Source organism: Tyto alba, unplaced genomic scaffold (genome assembly GCF_018691265.1).
Source record: "Tyto alba isolate M040663 unplaced genomic scaffold, T.alba_DEE_v4.0 Super-Scaffold_9, whole genome shotgun sequence".
Lineage (NCBI taxonomy): Eukaryota > Metazoa > Chordata > Aves > Strigiformes > Tytonidae > Tyto > Tyto alba.
This window is the reverse complement of record NW_024881330.1, coordinates 23,862,681-23,884,419: the sequence shown is the minus strand read 5'-3', so window position 1 is coordinate 23,884,419 and position 21,739 is coordinate 23,862,681. Positions and strand designations below refer to the sequence as shown.

Sequence of the window (21,739 nt, the reverse complement as noted above, 5' to 3'; positions counted from 1 at the left end):
TTTGCTAGCAGGATTTCCATACTCGCATTCTCCAGTCTTCGACTGAAGAATGAGTCAAGTACTGTCAGATTTTAAATTTGGCTACTGAAAGTAAGTTTTTCTGGGACATCTGAAGCTGCAGTGAGTGCACTGTAATTTATTGCCTGACAGGTTAAGTTGCAGTCAAACTGCAATGCTTTCTTCTTAGGTCTGATTCCAGGGTGTCTTCCATATAAGTCATCTTGGTTAGTCATTAGATAAATCTCAAAATTCCCAAACATGTTGTTCATTACAACTGCTAATCCCCAAAACCTTCATTGAATGTTAAGACTTTGGGTATTTATTAGTCTGTAAATCTTAGAAGCACTTGGTCTTAATGGATCAAAGTAACATACATTATCCCTTTCCTTTTGTGCTTGAATAATGAAGGAAACTTGCAACACTTGGCAGAGTTGCAAGTGAAGATGCTGGTGGATTTTTAATGGCTTCTGGTTGACATTAGTGATGTATGTGTCCGTTGCATTCAGTTTAATAGGCTGTAAACACTAGGAGCTGATGAGCAATTGTATGTTTGCATCTTTCCTTTCCTATTTGGAATCAGTAAGTTCCAGCAAAGAAGCAGGATGAAGTCCTATGACTGGTAAACGTTTCAGTTGTGCCATAAGGAATTACCAGAACATGCCTGCAGGGCTCTGATAAGCCCTCATAATACAGTTTTCATTATAGCTGTACTTTGTCATGTTCTTCTCCTAAAAACATTAACCTTTGTGTCTTCCTTGTTGAGCCCTTAATATTTTAGGGAGTGAATAGAGATTATTGGTAGCACAGAAGCTTCTCCAAGCTCATTTGTCAACAAATCTTACATTTAGTAATATCACAAGTGTCAATTGCCTTCTTAAAATATAAGAAATATTTTTTAAGTGGCAAATAAATGTTTCTAATTCTTACAAAAAGATATTATTTTGTGAAATTAATTTCCCAAGCAGTTACAGGGAAGCACATAGAAGGGAAAAAAAAAACAACCGCAAAACCAGTGTGTATGTAGTACAGAAGTGTTACAATCATACCGGGTGGCTCTTCATTTGTCACCTCCAACAACTCTTTCTTCCTTTGCCTTTCAGATTTGCATAAGCCTGTTTATCCCCCTTTCCCTTTGCATCTCAGAATATTCCTAGCAGCCTGTGTTCTTTCATTGATGATAGTATTTCATTAGTGTAGAGTTAACGAGGAAAGCTCACTGCCAAGTGGAACCTTACAGTTTTACCATATAATCTTTGCCAAAGAGTATTATCTCTACCAAAAAAAAAGGGGAGTATATTTTGGTTTAATTTTTTCCTGATGTTAAAAAATGGCTTAATTCAAACATACTGTCAGTGAGTCTGTATTTATATGTATATACTTTGGGTACCTACATCAGTCTATACAGAATCAAAAAGAGGAGTGGTGAAAAGCAATGCTTTTTTTCCTCAGCTATTACATTTGTTTCATAGGGTGATTCTCTTCAGGGTGGTGATGATTCTCCATTCTCAGACTCCATTACACTGGAACAAACAACAAGTAATATTGGAGTCTCAAGTGGACGTGTCAGCCTATGGATGCAGTGGATGTTGCCAAAAATTACTATAAAATTGTTTGCGCCTGATCCTAGAAATAATGGCACAGGTATTCAGCATTTTTTTTCCCCTAATATACTATTTTAAATTCCATACATTCCATACATTCCTAGCACAGTATTAGCTATTCAGAGCATTTCTTGGCAATATTAAGCACTGTAATGCAGAAATAATGGGTTGGATCTACATTTTAAACTAGAGTGACAATCTGTAGTTAGGTTGGTGCATGTAATCAGAATTCAGTGTTGTCCTTCAGCATAAACTTCCCCTTCCATGTAGAAAGATGATTACATGAAATTGGAAAAAAAGTTGCTTATTTTACTTAATAGAATGCTGCATTTATTGCCTTAGAAGCAACCAGTTTTCATTTTTATATGATTTAGTAGCACGTCTTGTGTATGTCCATGTATAGACATATAGTTTTGTATTGATAATTTTGAATTTAAATTTAAAATAATTATCATAGTGTAATCCTTAAAGTCGTAGGAAGCTTAATATGAAGTTCATCGTAGAAGCTTCAACGTCTGTGTTGAAAAGAGAAATATGTGTGATATACAGCTTCTCTTTTTTTTTCTTCGAGACTGAAGTTGGTTTATCATCTAGACAGTAATTGTTTGAAAGGAACTCAGATTCTATAAATGTGCTACAGGACTTCAAATATTTTTTTGTTCGGAAATGCTGCTGCTTAGCAATTAACATTGTTACTAATACAAATGTGAGAAAATAAGGTGACTAATGATTAAAGCTAAATTTTCAAGGACGTGTACTTGAACCTTTGATTTAAAAAACTTAATTACATGTGAGAAAGAAACCTCAAGTACTTTTAGGGTAAATATCTTGGCAAATACTTTTTTACATTTTTTTTCAGGCATTATACTATGAACACCCAAACTAAAGCCCCCATATAAGACTCTCTACACATTTGTATCAAAAAGTTTGGATTCTAGGATATTTTATTGTTCCTATATATGTGACACTTGAATCAAAAAGTGCTTTATGAAAAAACTCTTGAGCAGAAGTAGCATCATCTTATTTACAAAATGTAGTGTTTCAGATATGTTTCTTGCTTAAAAACTTACAAGTTTCAGATTAATAAATAATAATATTTATTTTCTTTGACTATTGCAGAAGTTTGTGTTGTCAGTGAATTAGAAGATCTCAGTGCTTCAGTGGATATGCAGGATGTCTATACTAAAATCAAATGTAAAATAGAAAGCTTCAATATTGACCATTACAGAAACAGGTAATTCCTGGCAGTTGTTATACTCTAATTTCAGGCTGAAAGAAGAAGGCAGGTGGTTTTTTTTCCTTAATTGTTAACTTGAATTTAAGGCAGTTGCTCAATTTCAGTGAAATGTTTTTAACCTATTAAGTAATAAGAATCAGCATTACGTCTTCTTAGAATTATATCTGATTCCAGAGAAATACATAGAAATCATTACAAATCAGAATGCTTTTTCACACTGAACAGCTCTGTTGGTCTGTTAGACAAAAATCATTCATTTTAGATGAAGTTTTGAATGAAAAATTCCTTAAATATTGCTTCATGATGTGTTAGCAAGTGACAATATTTAAGGATTTATGGTACCATACTCTCAGGTATGAAGAAGAAATTTCTAAAAAATTGAGATGTTTCTTTACTGTGGCTTAGCAACAGTAATGGAGGGCACAAAGCTGATTATCCATGTCTGTGTGACAGCATAGTTTTGTTCAGACATGCCTGAGCAGAATTTCAGTAATTAATGACAACTGATGTATCATCAATATTATGTACCTTTAGAGTAGGTAGTTAGGCTTACTATACGTCTTGCAACTTTAGCAAGTCTTGTCAGTTGAATAGTGCTGCACCAGTGTGACTGCATTCATTTGTCACCTAGACACACGTTTCTGTAGAGAGATTGCACATGCCACCTTCTCACTCATATTGGCCATGAACACAATAGTCTTGACCAAATAAGAGAGAGACTGGGTAGTCTTTCATCAGCTGGATTAGCATTTGCCATTACAGATCAACAGAGTCTCCTATGGCAGACAGGAAGTAAAAGAATAGTTGTGTTACTCCCTGAGAGGGAAAACAAGCAAACAAACAAAAAACTTAAAAGCTTCAGAACATTTTTTTGGCATTGAAAATGACTAAAGTATTTAGGAACACACATCATTTTGAATTAGGAGCCAATGTCTGCAAGGTCTTATTGGACACTTACTGTTCAATGTGTACAACTGGAAGGGGATTTAGTATCACCTTAGCAAAATTACCACCGTTTCTGAGATGTTTTTTCTGATCAGCTGTCTAAAAAAAAAAAAAAATTGAATTCCTATTCTTTCCTGTTCTCTTGCTTATTTCAAATGCAGTTATTGTTTGTACATATAGTAATATTTGTTAATTGAAATTTATACTTTATTTTTCAAAATCTTTTAAAATCAAGTCATAATGCTTTAAAATGCTTTGGAATCCCGGTAGCTAGGTGATGTTAACAAAATTCTTTGTCCACAGATTCTATGGAAAGTGTGAGAGAAGGTACTTCACTCCTAGGAGCCTAATGCTCCTTTAGAAATGTTTTCAACTTCAGGGTGGGATTTTTTTGCTAAAGTTATATTGAGGCTTTAAAAAAAAAAAAAAAAGACAGAAAAAGTTAGTCTACTTGACAAAATAATTACTGTTCTCATTTATATTTCATCATCTCTTCAGAATAGCTTTCTCAATCTTTAAATCTGTGCACTAAAACTAAAAGCAGAGGATAGATAAGGTGAACGTTCTGTCTTCCAGGCCAGGGGGAGACTGGCAGTCAGGACATTTTGAAGGAATATTTCTACAATGCAGAGAAAAGCTTTTGGTGAGATTTCTTCAGTAAACTAAAGTGTTTACCTGGATAACTGTTCTTAAGCAACATATTTTTCTTTATTTTTACATATGTTAAAAAGAATGTTTATAAGAACTGTAGTACAAAGCATATTTTAATACTCAGTACCTCATTTTTTATAAATAACGCTATGACTTTGTAACATACGAATACAGCTTTTCATTCACAGTGTCTGGGTTCTTGTAATCATTCTTTTCCTCATTCTAATAAATCTATCTTCTGAAAATCCAGGGGTAAGTACCTCTTTTGTATGCAGGGGTTTACTTTTGCTATATGTTCCTTTCACATAAAAATGTACAAAGTTTCTTTTTTTTTAATCATTTTTTTTCTACATCTGATTGAATTTCAGCTTTTTAGAAAAAAGGTCTGGCATAGGCTTTGTCTTGCAGTTACACAGAACCGTGCAAGCTTAATACAATTTTTTTTTGCTGATAGCAAATTTATTTTTTTTTTATTTTGCCTTTTGTCTTCCCCTCTTTCATGCCTCGTTCATTACCTCAAGCCTTGGGGAAGATTCTTGGTCTCTGGGGCAATATGGAGGTGTGTTCCTTTCCTGTACTGACAAGCTGAACAGACGTACCTTGTTGGTTCGACCCATCAGCAAGCAGGACCCTTTCAGTAATTTCTCTGGCTTCTTTCCCTCTGTAAGAATCTTTTTTTAAAATTTTTACTACAGAACTTCCACTAATAAATGCTAGTTGGAGTGAAAAAAAATAAATCTCAAATAGTTTTAGTTTCTTTTCATCTAATTTTTTTATACTAAATATATGTATTTTTTATATTGATTATATTGTGTTGTTTCCCTTTTATACTTTAGTAATAGCTGTCAGTCATTTTTCAATAGATATGGGAATGAGAGTTGATGGTTCACAATGTGGTACATAACAACAGTCCGCTGCAGACAGTGGGATGCATTTATATTAAAAGTGAGCACACACGTTTGGAGTCCAAATATGTAAAAGCCAGTACTGAATGCTGCATTTTGTTCATGTAACTTTGATAGCTACTTGGGGGATTTAGGTACTTTATATTATTGCAATATATCTTTATACAACCTTTTAAAATTACTTCTTATAATTATGATCAGGCAACAATTAACAATTTGATTCTTACTTTTGAATGCTTGGAACATTACTTACTGATTGAGAATATTTCATTTTTTCTTGCCTGTCCTTGAAAGACTTTGTATGTTATGATATTGGGCTCTTTATCTTCACAAATATATGGCTGTACAGAATCTTTTTATGTTAGTGGAAGTTCTGTGTGGTCTGATTTATTTTCATCATAAGTATTGATTGGTAGTATTTCTCTCCTTCTGTTTGTTTCAGTTCTTATAGGAGATGAACTTCCAAATTGAAATTCACTTAATCCTAAAAGCTTCCACTTTTTTCAGCATTTAAGCTATGTATCCTGTTTGTTTAGGAAAGAGATGTTGTTCTTTTATTACTAAGGTTTAAATTACATTAAATTGTTTTTATTCAAATTTAAGATGCTGAAAGAAGCAACTACTTGCAAAATTAGTTGCTTTCATTTGTGCTCACATGCAATATTAAATAATAGCAATATTAAAGCTAATATTTAAACAGTCTTATAGAATTCTATCAAAATGTTTATTGCACTGTTAAAATAATGGTTTTCCTAGTTACTATTTCCACATTTTTCACTCATTAACCATCTATGAATGAAAGACTGTCAAAGGTAATATGAATACTATACATCTTCTGGGAGCTAAGCATCTAATTGTCACCTTTACCTAGGAAATCTGTCCTTGTAAGTAAAGGAATCTGCTATTTCTAAAGTACAGTGCAATGTATCTTTAAGTGATGTTCTTTAACATGTGGTACAGCTGTTATCTTTAAATACACACAGGTGATGAGGGCAAAACCAGCTCAAATCTTAGAGTATTTAGTTCATTATGGTTGGTTTATACGCCCGTATTTAGATGAAGTGAAGCTATCTCAGCACCCAAGCATTATTTTAGCATCTGTAGTATTTGCACATACTGCCTTGCATTGTTCCTTCTGTAAGATTTACTTCTAAAATGTCTGAAGTGAAGGAGAAATCAAAATATATAACTGTGTGGAACATTGTCAGAAAATGTTTGGTAAATTTAGACTTTTGAATGTATGGGGATTTTTTAGCTGATTGGATTTGAATTTCACACAACATAAATAATGAGAAAAGAAGAAAGTGTTCAGCAATTCATATTTTTAGCTGACAGAATACAGTGAAGTGTGGACAATCTGTGGACAAATTGTCCATTTTAAAAAAAATGAAATAATCTTTTTCTACTATTCAGAGACAGTGGAAAGGTTTTAGAAAATACAGAACACTAAACATCCTAACTGAGAATATGGCAATTGATGGATTTTGTATGTGTACATTTTTGCATTAGATTATTGATTACTTTTTTTTCCTTGAGACAGACAACTACAAAACTTTTAGATGGCTCACACCAACAACATGGATTTCTTTCTCTCACTTACACCAAAGCTGTGACAAAAAACGTCCGGCACAAACTGATATCAAGAAATGAACGAAGAACATTCCATAAGCTATCAGAAGGTCATACTGATGGTTCTCCTCACTTTCTTCATGAGATCCTTCTCTCTGCTCAGGCCTTTGATGTGGTCCTCTGTTTTCCGTTGCTTAATGCAATTGCAAGCATTTTTCAAGCCAGGTTGCCAAGGAGTCAAAAGGATAAAAGAAAATCACCAGGCCAACCTATGAGGACTCATGCTCTAACTTCCCGCAACTTGCCTCTGATTTATATCAACACTGGTGTAATAAGAGTCTTCTTTCCCAAAAATGAGGAAGATTGTCATACTGCAGAAGGTACAGTATTTTGTTAGAGATTTTTTGCTATTCAGTGGTGTAGACAAATACCCTTAACTTAGCTAAATCACTGACTGTTGCTAGAGTCTTCAGTTTTAAGAGCCAGAGCTAGAGAAAATTTAGCATTCTTGCTACTTGATTTGCTGAGAAGTTTTTTTAGATATTTATTTGGTCTTTGCTTTCCCAGTACCTATAGAGTTTGCATTTAAAATGTGATTATAAAAAACAAAAAGTGGTAAAGAATTATGGATGGAGAATTCAACCCAGTTCTGCAGTGGTGATTCTTGTGTCAGCTCTGATTATGCTGATACCAGTTCAGTCTTCTGTAGGTGCCTGTTCCAGCAATGGAGCGTAATCATGAAGCCTTAACTCTTGTAGAAATTGGCACCTAAAAAAACATGCAATAGTGAAGCAGGTAGGTACCCTAGTTCAGTTTGGAGAAAGTTATTAAAATGTACCTTGTGATTGATGCCCAACAGATGATATAACTTAAAATTTATCTAGTAAGTCTTAGTTGAAGCTATTCAGATTCCCTTACGTAAGAGGCTTTCAGGTGTTTACAGAGGTGTGGATAGCTTAAGCTGTTATTTCCAACAAAAGTAAGTAGCCATTTGATCTATGGATAATACTTTTTGCTGTAAGAAATTGTTTTCCCTTCATACACAAAACATATTTACAGCACTGTTACAATCTTTATATATAAATAAAGAGATGCTGTTGTTAAAATTACACCTTGTAACAGCTAGCGGGAATGTGATCGCTTCCATTACCAACAAATCTTCTAGAGATTTAAAAAAAAAAAAAAAGGAAAAAGTGTTTTACTAGTATCATGATATGTTTTCATAAGTCTTATAGGTATGGGGAGGGGGTTTACCATTATACACGATAACACACAATATAATCCTAAGAGTATAGTCTTTAGATTTTTCTCATAACCTAATTGCAAGAAGTGCAGACAGTGAGAATTTACATAGATCATTTTTTTGCCAGCATCCTCTACAATTTTCCAACTGGGAATGCTGAAAACACAGGAAGATAAAATTAGACTGGCTGTGTTGGCAAGAAAGAATTATGATTCTGGTTGGAAGGGAGTTCTGGGGCATGCTGTCAAAGAAATCTTTTTACAAGTGTTTTCTAGCTCTGTAGCTGTATACTTCATTAAAAAGAAATTACAAAATTTTTGTCTTGTTGCTATTCCTTGCTTGAAAATGCACACAAAGAACAGAATTGCCATGGTTAATCCTGGACAAAGGAAGAAGAACTATGTATGCTTTTAAAGAATAAAGATTAGCTTTAGTAAATTAATAAGGAAGTCAGCTAACCTCTTCCACTGGAAAATTCTGAAATATCATCACTATGAAAGTCAGTACGATTCTCCTTTCATTTCTTCTTTCACCCCAGATTTTCCCAAACTTCTGTCTGTTTCTGAATGTGAAATAAATCAATTCTCTATTCTACTGCTTATTGTCTTCAAGAACAATAGAAATTAGAAACAATAATGAGGAGTAATAGTCGAATATGACCCATATTACTGGTGTGCTAGGTCAGAAAAATGTTATATATTGTGGAGGTATGCCCCTATAAGACTTCATTCATCAGTTGTTGATTAAGAGACATTTTTAATCCAATAAGATTTGCATGTTTCAAGTTGTGATCACTGCAGTAAATGCAATGACCTCAGTTTCTCTTCTAGTCAATCATCTGCTGTTCATTCCTTGTACCTAGTGATAGCTACCAAAACTATCCTCCTCTAAATAACATATGTAATTGTGACTTTACATACAGAGTTAAAAAAAAAAAGGCAAATCTGTTCCTTATTTGTGCAGTCCAAAACCAAACTTGGACCGTGAGCTGTGGTACACAATGACTATGAAATAATCAAAATCATTGGTTTTCGCCTGAGGAATTTACATACACACATGCACGAATACACCCACAAATTTTATAACATTTTAGTTTCATGTTTTTTGCAGCAGAACTAGATTAATATATTTTTTTGTGCTGGACTTGAAGGCAGCATTCTATCCTAGGCAATAAGGAATGCTGCTTTCCCTCAGAGTTCGGTTTGTTAATACATCAGGTGGTGTTTCAAGCTCTGGCCAGCAGCCCACATTTACTTAGTGATGAAGTAAAGACAACTGAATATATAAAAACAATATATAACAAATAGAAACAAGAAATATTGCATAGCAGAACACTCTTTAAATAAAAATTTAAAATTGCAAAACACTTGCAAGAGGTGGTAAAGACAGGGAGAATCCACATCTGGCTGGTTTGAGGACAATAAGAACTTCTTAATATGTACTAGGAGCAAAATATCAGGAATCACTAGAAAGGACATGATGAATTTGTTGATAGTGAAAAAGAAAAGGCAGCATACTGAATAAACGTATGTCCTGCATTTGTAGAAATGATATATTCTTGTCACATGAGCATGACTCCCTATCTTTGAAGTCTGTTGTAACATATGGTCTGTAACATCCTCCTTGCTTACTATTAAACAGTTCCAAATCAGTCAGATTGAGTAACTTGTGCTCAGGGATCTTAGTCTTCTGAGGCTAATTTTTAACACACCTTGCAAGAACAGGTTTTAGACAGTTGAAGGTATATCTAGTAAAATGAAAAGTATGATATTCAAATAAAATTAAGGCAGGTAGTTTTGTTGCTTTCCCTCAGAGAACATAAAGGAAAAAAATAAATTATTACAGCCTTCAGTTAATAAAAATTGCATATTTGTTACACAATAATGAATATAGCTTTATGGAAAATTAGTCTTGTTAAACACATCTGATTTCCATTCTTCATTATGTTCCAATTCTTAGTTGATAAAATGTTTGCAAATATTTGACATACTTAGACTTTTGTAAGGAGTTTGACATTGTGTCTCATGGTATTGTAATTTATCTATATCCCCATATGATATCTGTGGAAACGTTAAATGAATTAAAAATGGCTAACTAGAAGTTTAAAAAAAATTATCAGGTGGGAATAGTAAGTGAAATTGGTATTTAATAATCAGAAAGTAAATTTGAAACCATTGCTGCTAGCATCAATGTATGTTGCAAAGAATTTCCTGAGGAAAATAATGTTAAGGACTCTATAGGCCGTGCATCTGGATCACTGTGCTTACATCACTCTCGTAGAAAGTAGACCAAATCTTCTAAAGCTAGTTATATATCAAGGAAAAAAATTATGCAGACTGTATCTTCACGACTGGAGGGACTATCCTGAGAAACTGGCTGAAAACTGCTTAAGGGTCACAGTGGACTTAGTGAAAAGAAGGGCGGGCAGTAGCTGTACTTCTGCATAAGGCAGATGATGAAATATCATGTCCGGTTTGCTTTCTGTTATAAAAATGGGAATTGATAAAACTGGAGAGGGTGCTGAAAAGCACTGTAAGTGTTAATCAAGTTCTGGAGAAGAAGCCTTACTAGGAAGGGTTTAAAGAACGTAATGTGTTTAGCTCAGCAAAAAGAAGACTGAGATGAATGGGTAAAACCAAGTGAGATTGTGGACGTTATCGCACTTGGATCTGTAAGTTTTTCCTAGACTGTACTTATATTGTGTAGACCTTTTCTTTCCCCAAAATTTTTAAATATTTATAATGACTGTGATTGTTTAACACATTATTCCCATATTTTGAAAAGCTAATGGGAGAATTCATAGATAAATGAATGAAGATATGAATTCGTCATCCTAAATCATGACTCACATTATCACTCTTTAGAAACCAGCTCAAAATATTAATGCCTGTAATTCTTTCTGCTTTAAGAGTGCCTTAATTTCTTGATTTACAGGAAACTAAACACAAAAGAACCAGGCCCAGCCCAGAAAAAAAATCCTAAAATGCTTATGTAGTAGAGACAGTGATAAGTAGTCCTGTGTTTATTTTGCTTTGCTAAGTGTCAGAGACAAATTAAAATTGTTAGCCTAAGATATATTTTACTAAGAGCAACTTCTCAGAATAAGGTATTTGCCACCTAATTAAGTTGCAGTTACAATCTGAAGTATATGTAATACCTTCACTCCATTTTCTTATATGAGTATCAGAAAAAAAAAAATCCAACATGTTAAGTGTACGGTGGCAGGAATTCTAATGCTTATTACAATGCCTTGCTCATTTTTTTTTTTGATCTAAAAGTTGAAAGTACATTTTCTGATGCAGTCACAAATGGGATTTTGTTGTCAGTTTAACTTTTCTGCCTTAGTTCTGACAACCAAACCATCTTGTATATGGTTTTGCTCTGCTTTGGTGACTAAAGGATTTGACTTTGCTTTTTAAGTAGATGTGGTTCTTTTAAGTAAATCCCTCGTGTTCTGATTTAGTTGTGTGTTGGAACTTGTATTACTATTTTGTTGCATGCTTACTGTGGTATTCCCTGCAATTGTTTCAAAATACTGTATTAGAATTACTGTGAATTCTGTGATTTCTTATATCTGTTTAAAAATATACAGATGTGTATGTATATATATAGATGCAAAACATGGTGTCTTATTCACCAAGATATTAATGGTCTGGAGAAGCCATTTTTTAAGCTCATAGATTTCACTGGTTCTTTCCACAGCAAGCGTTTCACTCTTCAGAAAAATATTTAAACTCTATTCTGCTACTACCATTTTATTTTCAGAACTCATATATTTGAGAGTCTTGCAAAATATCCTTGGATATGGGAGGAAGTATGATGTTGTTCTGTCCTTGTTGTGTATCATGGTGGTGTTGAAGTGAACCATTTCACTTCAGATGTTGAACTATTTGAGCTTTATTACATGTTCTCAGGAGCTTCCTAGTTACTAGCAAGTCTTCTGAGCAGAACTTTATCCAAATGCTTTGTGTATGTTTGTATCTGCTGAGAACGTGATGCAGTAGACTCAATCCTTTCACGTAAGGACACTTCACAGAGTTTGTTTACTACAAGAAATGTGCTATTGTTTTCTGGGCAGAACTTCGGTTTTCTATCTAATACGACCACTGCTTTTAAAACTAAGAATTTGTACATGTGGCTGGAATTATGAATACGATGAAGATGAACTGGAAAGCAGAGATTTTTATTCTTGGAGTAATTCTGTTATTGATGTGGAATTTACAGTTCAGTACTACATCTTGTTCTTTGTATGTGTCAGATTTCAGATTCTCTTGTTTCAGTCCTTGTGTTTAAACTTTTCATGTATATTGCAACCCTTACCAATTACTACCAGGATGGTTACATTGTAATATCCTGCAGTGTTTTGCATCTAAAGGGCCTAGGCCCATATTAAAAAGGGTGCATGATTCGGAGTGCTTTACATGCTGGTATTTCAGCAGATAATTATTGGAGAAACAGACATATTACAAAGAAGTCTGTGGGATCCACATCATTTTGAACAAAAAAATATTGACATAAAAAAGCATCAGAGAAAATGAGTAGTCACAGACCAGGATTTAGCTGTGTGATAAAACTCTGTGAGGAAATTAAATGACAATAATTTTGTCTTTTATGTATCACAACAGTGCTGTTGATTTTATGGCTTTTTTTTTTTTTCTTTGCATTAGTTATTGCTCCTGAGCAGAACTGAATCCTTAGCAGACATTCTTATTTAGATTTTTTTAAGAAATAGTTTTTCAGTGTTTCTGCTATGTGCATTTGACTTCTAATCAGACACATATTTCTCTTCTCCTAACTACAGCTAATTCAACGATTAAAGAAGACACTTTGGTTCTCAAGATTGGATCTGTCTCTATGGCTCCTCAGGCTGACAACCCTCTTAGTAGAGCTGTGCTCAGAAAAGACATTTATCAGTAAGTGTTGGAGGAGGGGTTTGGGTTTTCATATATAGTCTCAGAAAAATTCATTTTGGGAGAAGTTAATTGATCAATAAAACGGGTATGTGCAGCCTGTAAAAATACTTTTCACATACAATCTTTTGATATTCAAAACCAGGTTTTTCTGATTTTCTTTACTTGTGGGCTTTCAAATCCATTTAGACAAATCAAGTTCTTCTGTGAAGTGCTGATGAATAACAGAATTTAAATGTCAAGTCATTACGAAGCTTAAACTCACAGATGAGAACATTTTAAGAGGCTTTCTTTTATTCAGCTACTACTAAGTTCACCTAAGAGAAAAGGAAATTTTTTGTGACTACCAAAGTGCTCAGTAGCCATATAGTGTGAAGGAGATAGATCTTAATAATATAAATGGTAAACACATATTCAGACTGTAGGATTCTTGATGTCATGTAGATCAAAGCTGAATGGAACGCAAACTTCTAAGGAGCTCTTTCCCAGTAAACACATTTTCTGTGAAAATGTCATGCTCTGGATTGTGTCACTAAGTATGTGTAAACCACACTAATCATATATAGGCAGCAAAACTGGTGAACATATGTAATCAACATGATAAAAGTAATATATGATCCTTAGTAGAGTTGGCACTGTTGCCAGACATGAAAGTATGGTTGCAAATAATACCAAGTGAGAAAAGTCACAGAAATACAGATGAACAAGTGTCTTAGACTTCCCGTTGGTCTGTTTTTCAGATGTGGCAATATTTTTAACTACTTCATAGTGCTCTTCAATAGAAATTACAAACATCAAAATCTTTTCCCAGCAGTAAAACATTTACTGCCTAGAAAATGACAGCAAGTTTTACTTTTTGTCAAGACTAGGATTTTTAGGAGACCATGAAATATCTCCAGTTTCTCTTCTGATCACTTGAAAGTTGTAAGAGAGTCTTTTTCTTATATGTCCATGTGGAAATATTTAGATTAGTGGTTTTGCTTGTATGTATAGTTATAGTAGTTTATCTTTTTTTTTTAAAAAAAAAAAAAAAAAAAAAAAAAAAAAAGCATTGTATCTATTGTATTGTGGACCTTTCATGGAACAAGTCGTACAGCCTGGCACCAGCAACAGCTTTGGTGGTAGGGCTAAAAGAGATCTTACCAACATTTTTACAGCCTTTTCTTGCTTCTGCCCTTTCGGTCAGAGGAGACTCTTATCTGATATCTGCTCTGAGAGTTACAGAACCAAATGTAGGTTCCACTCTTCTCACAGCAACCCAAATTTATCAGAAAAATCCCTTGTCATAACATGGAATCTGCAAGTTCCAGCTTCTATAAGGTTGCTTCTGTCACGTAGGGGAACTGTGCAGCGAGTAAGCAACAGGAGGGATGGGATTTACATCTGAAATCAGTGAAGCTATGGCAGTTCACATTTTTGAGTCTGATATCTTTGCATCTGTGGCTTTACCTGAAATGCAGAAGTTCCATGCTTTTCAAACCAGAAGACACTCGATTGCTTAAAGGTTTTGATGCTCTTTTGCATTATGGGTCTCTGGGTCTTACATATCTAAATGTTCCAGACTATATTGGTGCAGTGTATTTTTGGTTTTTGTATTTTTATACAGTTATGGTATGCTCCAGTCCTCCTTTAGAAATCAATACACCAATTGGGTAAGATAGGAATAAGCACTGGGTCACAGACATCTCTCATCTGACTATTACTGGCTTCTTTGTGACCAGTCTCACAACTTCATGCTTCCTGTGTCTTTTTCAGAGAAATGTCTGCCATTTTCAGTAATTTCCTCCAACTGCTTCAGTGACCGTTCTTCTAATTTTGCAGCAGCTGTCAAATGGCTCGGTCTTATCTTTGTTCCTTTAATCATCCAATTATACTAGCTTTAGTGTTTTTAAAATACATCGGGGCAGAGTGTCAAGTTACTTTGCAAAGTTTTATGAGACAATATTGAAGTTGGTAGTGGGTGGTCTTTTGGTTTTGGGAAGAGGGTTACTGTTTTGATCTGTTTAAGCAAGCTTCAACACTTTTGAGCAATATAAAATAATATTTTTTTAATTAAAAATAAGATTCCATTTTGAAGTTGTAGTAGATGCATTTTCTGATTACATATTCTTTGATCCAGAACATACTGTAGTTACAGAGGTGTGGTTGAAGATAGCTGTTCATTTTCATACATGGCAGTCACTGCTGCTAGACCAGTAGAGTTGTGAGCGCAGTTAATTTCACCATTTGTGAGTTTTTCTTTGGAAAATAAGTGAATACAAAGATTTTGTATTGTTAGAGCAGGACACACAGTTTGTATTCAAGGAAAAAAAAACAACAAACAGTGGGATATTTTTAACACATAGGCCTGATGTTACTTGTTTCTCCAAATATGAGATTTCTTAACTTAGACAGTATTTACCCTTTTTAAACTGCCAACGGTAGATGGTACTAGATAGCAAAAATGTGGAACTGTAGCTAATACAGAATAAAAATCAAGAAGTAAATTGAGCAAACCCACACAATTTGTAACTCATGTATTTTGGTGAAAAAAATCTTAGTAAATATCAACAGAAGTAATAAAATATCCAGTTTAAGAGACTCTGGAAAAAAAATACTGCAGCAGCCTGTTGATTACTGAATAATTAGCTGCTACAGCATTCTAATAATCCCAACATGTCATCCTCCGTCTTTTTCCAACCTCTCTCCTCCTCTAATTTGATGCTGCTGCTTTTAATAGAATAAAAGAAAATAAATCATTGTCTGACCCACTGTCTTTACACTGTTTCTGGTGTGGGGATACAAACTTAATTTGTGGTGTCACTTTGGTTTAAACAGTCTTCTGTTTAGGTCTGAACTACAACCACATGCAATTAATGCCACTTTTATAGTGTTTCATGAGGAAGAAGAATTTTTGCTTCTCATATAGAAACTGTTCTTTCAGGAAAGGCTATGAAACTTTTTCATGACTAAAGGCTGAATAGGATTTTCATATTTGAAGTTGTCCCATAAATTCATACAATAACTGAATGCGCTCATATATCATTAACAGAATGCCAGTGCATTAAAGGTAAATCTGGTATGGCTGCAGGTCATACTAAATAAACTGGGCCACTTTTAGCCTGTAAGCTGAAGTGACTCCATCTGTGCCTTAGGAAAAATAGCTTGCTTGCTTAACTTGGAGAGAGAACTAAAGGTTGGGCGCAAATATTTTTTCAGGTGATTATTGGAGAGTGGAAAGAAATGTATTGGCATTGTAACTTCCGTTTTCTTAGACCATATAAAAATTAGTATAAAAATACCCATTTCCTCCAGTAGAAAATGGACTAATTTAGCTTAGACTATTAATACCTGTAGTAAACAGATACGTGTACCATAACAGTAAATATGGGGCTCCTGAGGGAAGTACCATGACACATTTTCAGTTGGTCACAGTAAGAGACAATTTCTCCTTTTCAGTTATTCTTTTTTCCTACTAAATCTTAGGAGTTGATTTGTTTGTTGTAATGATTTCTCATGAATTGCTGTTTCTTTAAACCCCAGCTAAGGTGTGTTTTACTTGAACAAATATGACCAGTATTGCATGTTCCCATCAAGAAACTGCCAGTTCTGTGGAGCAGAATTCTTGTAGATACCAGAAGGCCTTGGGGTGGGGCCGGAAAGCAGAAGAAAGGAGTTTCTGGATAAGGATGCTAGTGAGGCAGCTGCCTAGCCTGGATAAAGGGAGGGAAGAGCAGTTAATTAAAACTGTGGAGGAGTCAGATAGTCAAAGTAAATGAAGTTTCTGCTAAGCAGTGAGGAAAAGAACCACATTTTTGTGGGTTTTAACTATTTGATCATATTAAAATTGGGACTGGGGGCATTGCTGCTTGAAGTCAACTCAGTAGGCTGCAGAAAACCAAGATGATATGGTCATTTCTTGGCTTGTGGGATCATTCTATGTATGTTAGAGCTTTTGAAGTGGACAAATGAATAGTGAAATACATTTGACAAAACAGAGAAAGGTCTAGCAGTTTTGGGGAAGAAGAGTGCTGAGATGGGGAAATCATGTTAATGCCCTGATGGAGTGAAAGTCAGACAGTTATATGGTATCAGAGAAATCACACTGGAGGGAAATTTTAGAAATTCTGTAACTACAGGAAAAAACAAGCATCTCTTTGGAGGCAAAAAGTTGCATTTCTCACTCCTGGACTCGCTCTTGTTTGGCTCTGGTGTCTAGTAAGACAGAAATTCCAACTGAAGCTTTTTCCTCAGGATATTCATAAAACTCTCTCATCTATGGATTCTTTGATACCTAACAACGGTACACTTCTGCTACAGTGTTAGTGTAATGAAATTAAGAACTTAGCTATATGCCAACTATACAGAGACTTTTAGCAGTTGTGGTGTTTGCAGCAATGCTTTGTTCGCTTTGGAAGACATCAGTTAAAATTTCTTATTTAGCAGTGAGTACATCTCTCAAAGCTTAAATATATGTTTTTATGTGGAGAGTGCTAAAAGCAGTTATGTGGCTGATTCTGTTACAAAAATCTAATTAAAGTACAGAATCATGGAATAATTTCAGTTGGAAGGGAGTTCTCTAGTTCATCTAGTCCAGCCTCCTACTCAGAGCAATTTAGATCAAGTTGCTGAAGCCTTTCTCCAGACAACAAATCTAGCAGAATATTTAGATGCTTGATAATCACTTGTCAAAAGAACAGACTTTTGTTGACTATAAAGCAATTCTGAGGGCAACAGGACAGGAGATCCTTTTCCATGTATGGAGATGGCTGCAGCATACAGAGTAGCTTGAAAAGCCACATTTACTTCTTTGTGCATCTTCATATGTTTTCTCTTTGTCATTTCCTTAGCTCTTTCTCTTTTTAATAAAAGTGACTAATGTAGAATATCAGCATGATTAAATTATAATGCTTTAAAGAAGTGGAACAGATCAAATATGTCTGTAGTCATCTTAACCAGTTTTCTGCCCAGTAATTTTGTCACCTTTTTAGATTGCAACAATATTTTCCTTTATATACAAACAGTACTTAGTGCAATTAAACTGAGCATAGTTGGAATCCTTCAACACTTTTAGTCAGTGGAAACATGACATAAAAACGACTGAATTTAAAAAAAAGAAAAAAAAAAAAAGTGTGTATGTTGGGGGTTTATAACCATGATTAGCGCACTAGTTGTGGTAAGCTACCTGCAGAACTGGACAGTATCAGTAAGAAAATGGCTGAGAAAATTTTGTCATATGACCCAGCAATTCTGTTTCTCTGACCGAAAAATAAGAAGAAGTAGATGCATGGCTCCACTTAAATATGAAGCAGCACAGAGTTGAAAATGAGATGACATCTAGTTCTACTCTTGTATTGGTGTAAGGGCCCTGTTTTACCAAATACTGTGCAAGTTGCCTGCTCATTTATGTAGATAATTGCCAATCGTCCCCAACATGGTTGTTTTTAGCAAACTTTGATGTGAAACATTAATTAATAGAGTTTTAGGGAGTATCCATGAATGGATGGAGTAAAAAAAAATTTCATGTAAAATACTCTTAAGACAAAAATAAAATGGCTGGCAAAGAGTGCAGAGAATACTGGAGACTACTGAGAAAAGGCCTTGCTTATAAAGTCCAGAATAAATATTACTAAACTATCAAGTTCTGGAAGTTTAGATGAACAGAATCACAAGCTTTCCTCAGCTCAGCCAATAAAGAATCTAATTGTTGTCCACGCTCTGGATTCATCATTTTTGAGATCCAAGGATTTCATTCATGTCATACATCAAAGCTTAATAGTCCAGGTCTGAATGTTCATGGTCATTTTCATGTATAGATCTTTCATAGATCAAAGAATAAAGCTGTCCTTAGACTGTTTTCAATTTGTGAATGTAAATGGAAATTCTTTAAACACCACCCACTCTCTCACCCCCACCCCCCCACAAAATTACATGGAAAGTGTCCAGTCTTGAAAAGGTAGCTGTAAATTCCTTTGTATTTTTTTCTTAAAACTTTTCATCTATACAGATCTATTTATTATAAATGTATCTAATCTATGATGTTTTTAATTTTCGTAGTTTATTGTTTTCCACAGTTTTTCGACTCTGAAACATTTACAAATAACAAAACGATGTTGTTTTTCCTGTAAAATATCTGCTATTTATCTTTATTTCAAGGAGCTTTATCTAGAACATGCTGTAATAAGCATGTAATGCCCATAATTGGTTAACAAAAATCTTTCAGTTTAAAAAAGCAGTAATAAACAATTTTGTATGTCTGTGCTGATAGTGCTGGAGTGAGGGGAAGGAAAGAATGATGGAAGGAGTTTATGCAAGAAGCACATACATAGCCAGCAGTCTGTGTGGAAATCTGCTTTATTCTTTCAAATGTGGTTTGGAAAATCAGATGCTTCTCAAAACGTTTCAACAGCACCCACATCTATAAGCATCTTTTCGTCAGAAATATTTTTTTTGTTCCATATTAAATTGCTGTGGGTCATATTTACTTTCAAAAACCTTTAAATTATTGTTACAAAAACCCTGGGTTTTCTTTAACAGTTGTATGAACAAAAAGGTTTTCCTTTTCAAACAAATTAACAGTTTAAAATAAAAATCTTTTTTGCATATAAGTTTAGTATTCCGATATTCTGATAGCTAAATGTTTCCCAGAATACACACCTAATAGGAACAATTTTCTTTTAAGGGATGATTATTTTATAAAGATTCTAATAAAACTTATTTTCTATTTTATTTTATTTTTTTGAATACTTAATTGAAGCTTATTTGGTAGGCAAACAAGGAATTGCCTAATGCTGACCTGAGTTTCTGTATTTTTATTTGAATAAAGACAACAAAGATAATTAGTGAAATAATGTATGCATACATAGTTTTGACAGAAGTTTGAGCAGCTTATTAAAATGTGCATATGTACCATAGGGAATTAGAAAAAGTAAAAGTTATGGTGCATCATAAAATTTCTACTGCAGTTTTTCTTTAATTTCAAAATGTTTAAAACTGCAGAGGTACTGTTATTTAGGAAAATAACTTTTAGGAAAAAAAAATCATAGTATTTCAAGGAGAGGTATTTATTTTAATGCATGGAGTTGTGAAACAGGGTTACACAACCACTGGTTTAGTTCTTTTCTTCCTGTGTTAAGGCAAAAAAGTTGTAACAGTGAATGTTTTAAACTTGTTCCTGTTATTTATTTCCTAATTTTTCATATTCCAGACCAGGATGTTTTTATTTCTTAAGATATATCTTTGTTTTTAACAAGATTCTCTCAACATTTAATTTGAATGTGCAATTTTTTTCTTTTTTTCTTTTTTCTTGTTGCATTTAATAATCTTTTTTAATTGTTGAATTAGGGCTTAAATGAATACACTCATATTAAATAGCAAGTTGTATATGTTGTCTTTTCCCATTCTACTTGAACCCATGCTTTTTTTTTAGGACTTAGGAAAGTTGTCTTTATCTTCCATAAGAATCCTATACGTCTCTCTGGAATACGGCTTAGAAGGAAGGTCTTTTCCTGCTTTACATTTCTCTCCTCTATCTTTAGTAGAGAGGCAAAAAAAAAAAAAGTCTACTTAGACCTTTAGCCCAGTAAAATATTCATATATATGGATAGCATTACATGGAAACACTACTCTTAATTAACATTGGCATGTTTGAGGCTATTGCAGCAGTTATTAATTTAAAACCCTCAGTGGAAACTAATTGTAAAATAACAGCTGGAACTGCCCATTTAGTTTCAGAAATGTAGCTTGTTAATTATCTAATACCAAAAGCTATTCAATGCTAGATTTATATTTAGAATTCAACTTCCAAAATATTCAGCTTTAACTATCAATCTTATTTTTACTTGAAATTTCTTTAATTCTGAGTTTTACTGGATTCTGCAATAATACATAGTTAATTTGCCTAAATACCTATACTTAATATAAATTTCCTTATAACGTGATAGTCAAAATAAATTTCATAATAATATAATTTCTACAATTTTATTTTTCTCTTTATTTCATCAGTTTAATCACTGTGTGCTCAGCACACATATCCACTATTTTGTCTTTTACTTAATAACACTGAATTTTTTTATTCGATTCTTAACATAATTTTTAATTTCTTTGTGCAGTTCGTTGTAGAAAGCAGATTGAAATATGCTTTATAGAAACATTCCTATGAAAGAGCACTGCCATTTTTGTGTCATTTAAGCATCCATTTGTTGTTAATCAGGGTAGCTCTTTTGGAAACCTTATTAAATATGTCAGGGAAAAAAAAGTACTGACAAGTAAATGTCAGTAAAGAACGAATTCAAAGGAATAACCAATTCGTTCAAACACAGCAAAGGTGAAATCTGTAAAATTGTTAAGGCTATTTTTTGATATCTCCTACTAACTTTCAGGTATATTGTTCAATGCATGTATTAAAAAAAAAAATTTATATTAAAAAGAACATTGTTTCTCAATGATTTATTGTTACTTTCAATTTTGTTTTGAGAACTTAATATGCATTCTATCTGCAAAGTTTTTCCTTCCTTTCAGTTGGGCGCACTGCTTCTGACTTGGCTGGGCTACTTGCGCAAATGTGTGCTTCACCCTAGCAGCGTCCCAGCCTTCAGTGAGGAGGAAAGAAATTCATTTTATGGAGATTCGCTGAGAGGTGTTTGTGTGCGCTCAGTAGTCCTGCTCTAGAGTCAGGCAGAGATTTCAAAGAGCAACTT

General features: G+C 33.9%; 1 protein-coding gene across 4 annotated transcripts in view; it reads left to right on the top strand.

The window, feature by feature from the left end:
• Positions 1–21,739, top strand: part of VPS13B (vacuolar protein sorting 13 homolog B) — a 471,233-nt gene that overhangs the window by 266,896 nt on the left and 182,598 nt on the right. For all 4 annotated transcript variants that reach the window (XM_042785990.1, XM_042785992.1, XM_042785989.1 and 1 more), the window contains 5 exons: positions 1,470–1,641; positions 2,721–2,835; positions 4,956–5,097; positions 6,880–7,288; positions 12,953–13,064. In XM_042785990.1, the coding sequence (XP_042641924.1) occupies positions 1,470–1,641; positions 2,721–2,835; positions 4,956–5,097; positions 6,880–7,288; positions 12,953–13,064 (950 nt within the window). The remainder of the gene's footprint in view (positions 1–1,469; positions 1,642–2,720; positions 2,836–4,955; positions 5,098–6,879; positions 7,289–12,952; positions 13,065–21,739) is intronic.